This window comes from Pseudopodoces humilis, chromosome 3 (assembly GCF_049639895.1).
Source record: "Pseudopodoces humilis isolate 2021_Gansu_Grassland_sample_001 chromosome 3, ASM4963989v1, whole genome shotgun sequence".
Classification (NCBI taxonomy): domain Eukaryota; kingdom Metazoa; phylum Chordata; class Aves; order Passeriformes; family Paridae; genus Pseudopodoces; species Pseudopodoces humilis.
This window is the reverse complement of record NC_142202.1, coordinates 21590078-21599997: the sequence shown is the minus strand read 5'-3', so window position 1 is coordinate 21599997 and position 9920 is coordinate 21590078. Positions and strand designations below refer to the sequence as shown.

General features: G+C 40.5%; 1 protein-coding gene across 1 annotated transcript; it reads left to right on the top strand.

The window, feature by feature from the left end:
- Positions 1-903: 903 nt before the first annotated feature.
- NENF (neudesin neurotrophic factor) lies at positions 904-6077 on the top strand. The gene is made up of 4 exons (XM_005523347.3): positions 904-1095; positions 2242-2302; positions 3714-3817; positions 4391-6077. Exons 1-4 carry the CDS (start codon positions 925-927, stop codon positions 4565-4567), a joined length of 513 nt encoding a protein of 170 aa, XP_005523404.1. The 5' UTR covers positions 904-924; the 3' UTR covers positions 4568-6077.
- Positions 6078-9920: the final 3843 nt, after the last annotated feature.

The window sequence follows — 9920 nt, the reverse complement described above, 5'->3', positions numbered from 1 at the left end:
CCTAGTAATATAATAACCAATATTTGAAGCCCTTTAGCAATAACAATCCTATTGTACATTTGAATTACAGCACTGAAGTTAGGAAGAGTGCTGCAGGATCAAACATCCAGGCTTTATATCCTTCAGATCCTTACTCGTCAGCACTGCAGCAAGGGATGTGATATTTGTTTCTGAACTGTAAAAAGTTTCTAATTGTCTTAACTCTATATAGAATGATAAACATCAAGCTTATTCTTCTGACAGTCCCCAGTGTTCCCCCATGCCATATTTATTGCATAGAGAAAACATGTAATCTGAAAATTTCCTATTTAGCCTATTCTTAGGCTAAAATTTTTTAAGCCTGTTTTTTTTTATGTCTCAAAGACGAAGCCTGCACTGTGTGAGCTGTTTTTGTGAATAAACATTTAAAACAGCTAGCAGAGAAACTTCAAAAGGGGAAGAAGGAGGAAAATTGAGAAATCTTTTATTATGAGGTATCTGTTATGGTGCTGCCAAGTCCAAACCTCTAAACCCCGTCCTTAGATGCTACATCCATGTTTCTTTTAAATACCTCCAGCGATGATGACTCCACCACTGCCCGGGGCAGCCTGTTCCAGCGCCTGAGAACCCTTTCTGTGAAGAAGTTTTCCCTAATATCCAATCTAAACCTCCCTGGCACAACCTGAGGCTATTTCCCCTTGTCCTACGGATGGTTACCCGTGAGAAGAGGCAGACCAGCACCTGGCTGCAGCCTCCTTCCAGGCAGTGGTGGAGCGCGATAAGCTCCCCCCAGGCCTCCTTTTCCGCAGGCTGAGTCCTTTCCGCCATCCCCCTCAGCGCCGTGCGAGCGTTCGCGGCTGTTCTGTTCCCCGCTGTTCCCTTAACTGCGGTCCCACCCCGCTCCCTCCGCGGGCCTCAGGCCGGGGGCGGTGCGCGCTCCGCGGCATGGCGGGCGCTTCGGCCCGGGGCCCGCTGCCCTGCCTGCTGTTCCGGCTGCTGCCGCTCCTGCTGCTGCCTGCCGCCAGCGCCGAGCCCGAGCTGCGCTTCAAGCCGCCTGCTGAGGCCCCCGTTCGGCTCTTCACCGAGCCCGAGCTGGCCAGATACGACGGGCACCAGGTAGGGCCGGGCCGCCGCTCTGCGCCGAGGCCGGGCCGGGCCCGCGCACCCTGGCGCTGCTGCCTGCCCTGGCGCTCGGCGCCCTGGAACCGCCGTGAAGCTCGGGTTTCATCGTGTTCTGCTGCTGTGCTGCCCCGCGATCCCTGCCTCCCTGTCCTTCTGGGCATCTCTTGCTTCTTGGGCAGCAGCCTGTGTGAAGTTTGCAGGCACCCGTGTGCTCCAGCCTCTGCCCCTCGGTCCGGCTGGCAGCTGCCGGGGTTGATGCTGCACACACACAATTAGATAATTGGGTGCCATGTGCCCATTTTACTGGCTCCCTGCTTGGCAAGGTGCTCCTGCCCGATAATTTCAGATTATCATGAGCTGGAGCCAAAGTTAATTTCTTCTCTCAGTAATTCATTAAACCATGTACTTTTTTTTTTTTTTTTTCTTTTTAAACCCCAAGATTATCAACATAACAAGGTGGTTTTAATTTAGGACTGTTTAGCTTACTGTGATTCAGAAGCCTCAGCAGAACTCCAGAGTCAAAACTATTGAGTCCTGTATTGATACACATCTGCTTCTCTTTTGAAATACTTGCTGTCTGACCTTCTCAGGGTCTTCTCTAGATACTTTGAAAACACTAACCAATGTCTGACTAAAATTACACCTTGTATAAAACACCTTGTATGTATAAAACACAAAGCAGAAGCATTGGCTTATTAAGTAAAACAGATATCACCAGATCAGATTTAGGTGTGTTTATGTATTATTTATATTTGTTTCTTAATCAATGCTGTTGGCCACATGCCCTTTTATTTTGAGCAATATCCATCTGCATTAGGAATAGAAAGGTTGATAATGTTCAAACAGACTAATGTGCAAATAAAAGGTGACTTGCAAAAAGGTCTTCCATGTCTTCCATGGTCATGCTGTTTAGATTAAAAAGATTCTCTCATTGCTGATGGTTAAATCCTCAAAGAATATTAGGGGCGGTTTAAAGCACAAGCAAGGAATGTCCAGAGAAGGTACATGTATGGTGGTATAACAAGAGTAAACATACAACAAAGAACTTGTGTCCTGAGAGCTTGTGGATTTCACAGCTAAAACTAACTGCATTTTGCCTGTGCTTAAGTGCTGAGGATGTATTGGTGGCTTTTTCTCCAGGAAGGACAGCCCATCTACCTGGCGGTGAAGGGAGTAGTGTTTGATGTCACCTCTGGAAAAGGTTAGTGAGCTTCTCCTCTGCTGTCTGCTTTGCTTTCGTGTTATTATTCAGTCATTTGTTTTTAAATATTCCCAGTGTGTTGGAAGCCTGCAGTTCAACTGCAACAAAAAGAGACACTTTTTCCTGTTCTAAAAAACTTGATTTTCCTCCTCTGACAGTTTCCCTACTAAGGTTTTGTCTAGAACTTAACACTGGTCTGAGATCACTGGATCAGACGGACAAGCCAGCACTGTCCAGGTAGCTTGGGCACTGCTAAGGAAAAGTGGAAGACACTTCCCAGATCCCTGAGTCCTTGCCAGATATGGGACCAGGCCACATGGGAGCTACAGCTTCTATTTTATTGCCCTGAATTGAGCAGATCAAAGCTAATGTAGATGTGCCCACTGTACAATATCAACACTGCAGCAGCTGCATCTTTGTGGGAGGACACTTTGTAAGAGAATAGGGATAGTGCTGAAGGCAGTCTTCCCCAATGAATTGTAGCTGTATTAATTACCAAAGAGTGGGAACAGCCTTGCCCTTAATGGGTCACAGTGAAGATAGGTGTTATAAAAGAGTGGGTTAGCTGGTTGAGAGGGAGTTGGAGCCTGCTGGTTGTGTTGTGAGGAGGTAGGGTCATGTGGTTGTGTAAGGGACAGAAAAAGCAAGATGCTATACGGGGACAGACAGGTTTAGATGGCTGTGTAAGGGACATGAAGGAGTTAGTTGGTCCTGCAGAAGAAAGACTAAGGAGGGAAGGAGTCTATGTTATGTGGTGCTGCCCATGGGAAAGGGTTCAGAGAAAAGGTAGGAAGGTTTTGCCTATAGGATAACTGATTGCCAGCAGCAGTCAGTCTGACACCACTGTCAATTGGTGCCCTGTGTGAGGAATGGGTGACTACAGCCAATGCATCTTTTCCTTCTGTGCAAGGTGTTCACACCCCTTGCTGTCTGTGCCCTCCCTGAGAAGTGCAGATGTTTTAATTTGAACTCCTGCTACTTAATCCAGATTTGCTATAAAAAGTTTGAAGGGACCCATGAAGGTCTTAGGTCTGAGGCACTTGCCTTGGTGTCATCATAAGTAAGCTAATGGCTTGTTACTGTGTTTGTACTAACCTTGTCTGGGTGTACGTGTTGGGTTGGTTGATCTTCAAATCCTAAATTAGACAAGGCTTGTAAATTCTGGAGTTTACAAACACCTCATGAGAATGTAAAGCACAACTCCCTAAATAATAGGAGAATTTTAAGAGTGCAATATAGGGAGTTCAACAGCTGCATAAGCCTAAAAAGCAGGGAATCCTAAGTCAGTTCTGGAAAGACGTCTTAGACTTGAGTTGTTGCTTTCAGTTCACAGGCTGGTGAAGGATAGAGGCTGAATATACCCTGTACATTGCCAGACCATCACTGTGTTTCTAAATTTTTAATCTGACAGAATTTTACGGAAAAGGAGCCCCATACAATGCTTTGGTTGGAAAAGACTCAACAAGAGGAGTTGCAAAGATGTCTCTGGATCCAGCAGATCTTACACATGACACAGTAAGAAAATGGGCCATCAGCTTAACTTCACTGCGAATTTTTATTATTATGCAAGATGATGAGTGATGATTTTAAATTGTTTTTATTTATATAAATTGATTCACATATTTAAATTCAAAATGCATTAGTTCTCTTTAGATACATAAAATATATTTACTGGTCATGAAAGGTGCTAACAGCCTTCAAGAGGAAAGTTTTTCATTTGTGGAAACAATACAACTTCTGTAAGCATGTAAAAGGGAAATCACCTGCTGTTTAAAAAGATGCTCACAAAGACAGTAAATCTCTTTCTTTGCCAGTTGGTTTGGTGTATCCTGACAGGGCAGTGAATGCTAGCTCTGGTGGTGAGTTGTTGCTTGTTTGACCTGAGTACCTTAAAGTTTTGTCAAGGCTGAATTTGAATGGAAAGAATACAATTACAGGCTATACTATCAATTTTGTTCATCATGCTCTGCACTGTAAACCCAAAAGCTGACCCTAAGGTTTACAGTCATCATTAAAAAAACCAAAAGCATGTAAATATCTCTACTTTTATTTCTTTGAGACAGGATTTCATTTCCCTATTTCCTTTAGACAGGACTCACAGAGGAGGAACTGAAGTCCCTGGATGACATCTTCAATAATGTTTACAAAGCCAAATATCCAATTGTTGGCTATACTTCTCGGCGAATTCTGAATGAGGATGGCAGCCCCAATCTGGACTTTAAGCCTGAAGATCAGCCACATTTCAGCATTAAAGATGAGTTTTGAGGAACATTTTGTATTTAGAGAATGCTTGGGGAGAGGCACAATAGAATATTAAATTAATTCCCTGTGTTGTGGAGTTCATTACTACAGTTAGTTGTCACGAGTCAGTTCTCTGCTCAGAAAATATGTGTGTGTATACACATAGCATAAAGGAAACAAACAGATCTGTAGTAGTGTCATACACCTGGGCTGATTGCTGGGAATTATGGGAATTATTTAACCTGCAAGTTCTTTCTGCCAGGGTTTGTCTGTTAAGAAGTGTATAATGTAAAATTACATTCCTTAGAAGAGAGAAGAAAGCTTTTAATAGTTGAAACATGACTGGTAGTTTTGTAAATCCCAGGTTGTTTCCCACTCCTTGGAAAAGTGTAAATGAATTATTTGGACAAGCTAACATCAATTCTCTGTGCTTCATGTGAATGTAGGTATCATGAGTACAGACAGGTGCAATAGAAGCTTACATTTGAAAAAGCATTCTGGGGTTTAATATTTGATGGGTTTTGAGAATACTGGATATAAAAGCTCTCAGTCTCTTCAAATGCAGTTACTGTGAAGTATTTCTGCAAAGCCTAGAGCTGTAAACTGAGAAAAATAAATATTTTTCCCTTATGAGGACTACTGTGACATTTCAAATAAGACTATTATGTTAGGTTTGGATAAAGGACACTTTACTTTTTAACAATAATTACCAAAGATGTCATCTATATTAGGTTATGGTGATTTCCTTCTACCTTCCTCCAATCTTTCTCTGACAAAAAGAGGAAATTGTAGCCCACAGTTTGCGACATACTCTTACAGTCTGAGTTTATTATGGCTGTTTAGTGTCCTGTGGATGTTGTTAGCATATTTGTATTAACATTTTCAGCTCTCTTTTTTTTTGTCTCTTAGTTTTTCTTTGTTCTTACCCTGGCTTCATCACTGCTGCTTTAATGAAGTGTGCAATGCCATGTTCCTCCTCCTCTTAACCTGATGCAAAACTGCAGGTCCTGCAGGGTGAAAGCAGACCTCTTTATGGCATTTTCCTGGCAGTCTTTCAGCAAAAAGAAGACTGGAAAAGCCTGAGCTGTATAAGTTGCTGCTAATCCCAGACTTTCACTAACTTAAGTAGAATGTGAATTGTCCCATACGTGCATTTATCTGTCACCATTTTGATTGCTATGGGAAAAACAAAGCAGCTGCTTCTAATTCTGTATTAATAATACAGATATAATAAAAATATGATTGTGTATTATTGTTCAATTTCTTAAGCATTTTGGTAACTTTCTATGAAGGGAAGATTTTATGAGATGATTCTCCACCTTCTAGTTTGCAGGGGACAGCTGCCTGTCAGTTGAATAACTAGAAAAGCTGTTTCTATGTATTTGCCCATTCTTTCACAATGTTACAGATGTTATTCTAGATTTGTTTTGTCTCTCACTATTAGACCACTTTGTTTGCAGGAGGGGCTCTATGGGCCCTTCCACTGTTGGATGGTGCATTGAGTAGAAAAAATAAATCAGCATCTAAGAAATTACTATTGCTTCAGATAATTATTTTTGTATTAGTGCTTATTATTATTACTGCTCACCTCCTGATTAGAGACCAGCAGCTGGGAGTTTGCTCCTTGATGATACCTGTTGTCTTTGTGGGAATGCACATGGGTTTGGGGGTTAGTTGGTTGCCAACATTTCACAAATAATACTTCATTGCCTACTTTTTTTTTTCTCTTCTCCTTTCCTTGCATACTTCCTGATGGGGCAGCTTCAGTAGTTGTCCTGCTGTGATTACTGCAGAAGTCTTTGCTTCATCTGGGATCATGATATCCAGCTGCATTTCAAAAAAAACCTTCTAGCTCAGTTGCAGCTCATCACTGCTGAGAGGCTCAGTGTTCCTGTTCTTTCCCTGCTTTCCCTGTTCTCCCTATGAAATCACCTTTGCTGATGTCAAAGCAGGTAACTCAGCTTTTGCTTGTACTGAATTTCAGGTTCTTTTCAGTGAGGAGGTGCTCCTGTTGCAACAAGAAATGGGGATATAAAACCCCCTCCTGTAATGCAAGATCCTCACAAATCCAACCTGCTTTCACCCTGTCTGTGAGGGAGATGCTTTAGTCCTTCCTTTCTGTTATTAAAGACAAGGTTTTCACAACTGAGTACACTTGAATGCAAAACATCTCCTTTTTGGTTTTATGAGTACACTTGAATGCAAAACATCTCCTTTTTGGTTTTATTTCCATTTGGAAACTGAAGGTCTCACATTTAATGACCTCCTAGGCTATTTCACTTAGGCTACTTCACTCAATAGAATTGTTACAACAACAAGGCTTTAAGTGGACACATCCTTAATGCTTTTTCACTGACTGCTTCTTAAAAATGCATTCAGAGTACCACAGTATTTCTTTTAGTGTTAGTTCAACAACACTATTTTATGTCTAAGGCTGTTTTACTTGCCAATGGCCTGAAATTGATTTTGCTTTAAAGCAAACTGTCAGCTATGGCTGCTTTGTTCAGGCAGCTGCATTTCCCTGACCTCTGTATTATTCCAGCATAACAGGTGCCCTCATGATCTATAAATTGCACTCAAAACAAGCAAGCTGTGCAAAGCCCTATTGTAGCCCTCCTACTCCACACCTCCTTTGGAGAGTCTAGAATTTCTTTTCAATTTTCTTACTGCTTCCAGATAACATTGCAAATGCCATTATTTTTGCTGTGTGTTTCCAACATGCATCTTGCTAACTTAGGTCTAAGGTTTTAATGAATTGCTGCACCAAGAATTGCCTTCCTTTAGTATTTAATAATAGTTTATTCTTCAGAATGTTAAGAATTATCAGATGGGTTCACTTACCTACAGAATGCATAATCTCAGTTGGTATTTCTCACCTGGCACTCTTTTCAATAGTCCCTCACTTTGACCCTAACACATTTGTGACAGGATAAATTCTATCATCCCTACCTTAAGAAGGATTTCTCTCATTAGCAACTGAAGCATTAGGACTGCAAGTGTAAGCAACAAAAAATCAGTAAAGGGTTTATGAAATGCAAATCAAAGTATTCTCTTTATTATTTTTTTTGCAGTTGTAGAGAGTGCAGTAAAGAAAAATCCTCCTTCTTATCACATTCTTATGTGTTATTAGTTATTGCATCCTAATCTAAACGAGACCACCTGATGGAATGCAGGGGCTCTGAATCCTGCAGACTGAGCAGCTGAGATTTTTCCAAGAATTTAGGATAAAACATAAAGTTATTTCTTTTCATAATGTGTATATAGACACAATTTTTTTGTACCCCTTTGCCAGAATATGAGTCTTTCATTGACTTAAATCAGGTTTTGTGTTGGTTTTCTTCTGCAGAAAAGACCTTGTGGTTCTTTGAAAACTGCAGCTTAGGCTATTAACTTTGTGGTCTGATGGTACCACTGGCTGTGAATTCATTGCAACATCAGCATAGGAATCAATGTGGGATCACAGTTCAGACTGCTCTTGTCAGACCTGCTAGACTTCCATGTTTCAGTAAAAATAAAAAGTAAAAAAATAAAAAGGATGGTGCTTTAGAATGGAAGAAGCCTCAAAACAGTGTGTAAATCAATTCCTTTTATTGTTGTTTCAAAATCACTATTAGTCACTACATCAAACAAATGATAGCTTGGAAAGGTGTTAAATCACTGTAGTTTTCCCTTGTAAGACCCCCAAGAACCTGTAGAACAAGAAAAATTGTTTAGATGACTTTCAAATATGTATTCTGTCTCTTATAGCTTAATATATGTATCTGAAATGGGCTCAATGTAATTTGCATTTGCTCAAGAGAAAATGGAAGAGAAGTGGAAAGATGCACTTAGGAAACCCAATGCTAATTTTTCAGCTACTCTGGTTGAACTGAAAGGAAAAAGTGAAAAAAAACACATCTGACTACTTCTGTGGGTGAAAAAGCTGCCATTCAGAAGGATTCAGCTGCACATCAGGAAGATGTGCTAAGCAGTTCTGATTAGTATTTGCATATTTTCAGATGAACACTAGACATACTGAAATCCCAAAATTGACATAAGTGATGACAATCACACACTTTGTCACCCATCATCCATTTATTCCTTTGCCTAATGTTTTCCTGTCCATGCATTTATATGACAAATCTGTGCCCCATAAGTAATATTCACAAAAACGCAGATGAACCTATAACCTGGTATACATAATAGCAATTTTCAAACAAACTAGTACTTGTCTGTGAATGCTTTGAAATAAACAAAAAATCGCTAAATTTTTAGATTTATAGCACTTCACTCAGAGCTCTGTCTGTGAGTGCCAGTTCAGACTATTATAATTTACAATGTATCTGTCTGCTTTGGTAGAAAAATCAGTGCTATATTCAAAGGGTGATTTTTTTCCCCTCTATATTCAGTCAGGGTGTCAAAGACCTGGGTGTATGATAGGTGGGCATCACTGCTAGAAGTACTCTTAACAGCATAGGCATTATTTTGACCTTGGTATGTCCAAAAAAACTCTTAACCCAGAAAACAGAATGGGTGGGAAATGAGAATTTATCTTAGTGTGCTACTGGGACAACTTATACTGGCAAGGTAGATCTGGCAGAGCAGGTCTGATAGCAGTGCTTCCTATTTTTGCTTCTGTCAAATATAGCCAATGATAACAATGTAAACTTGTACCCTTATCCATCTCTTAGGCTTTACATAACACCTTCTAGTTTAGCTTTTTTTTTCTGTTCAGTAGAAAGTGTGAGTCCTGATTTACTTGTTTACAAAACTTACACTTAAATCTTGGCTTGGGTAATCTCTTGATGAGAAATCTAAACTAAGAGAAACCGAGATTAATGTTCTGTGAAAAATAGAGCTTGTGCACCTGGATGAATTGCAGAGCCACAGGAAACACACTTGAATAAACAATTTCTTTTAATGTTTCCTGTAAGTTATTTGTAGCTGTTGCCATCAGAAATTTTGTACTCTTGATGAATGTTCAGCTTACCATGTTCTGCAGTACTTCTTGACATAACTCTTTATCATTCTGACATGAGATATTATCCTTCTGAGAAGTGAAAAGTTTAGAAGAAACTGGGTACAGGCCATCTTGGAGATAAGCCAGCCAAGAGAAATCAAAATATGACCTAATTTTCCCTCTACTTAAAGAAACTTCTCTGAAAGAGGAAAAGAAATCACTGCCCCAGGGTCTATATTTTACCTTCCAGATTTTGCTGAAAGTTTTCCCATACTGTGCAAAGGCAGCAGATAAAGCCTTGAAAAAGACTTGAATCTAAACCCTTACATTGTGAAAAATTTAATCCACTTCTTTGTGTATCCCCTGGGGCTTTAAAGATTATGACAACTCAGATAGTGGTGTACAAAGAGTCAAACACACGAACTGAATCAAGCCAGG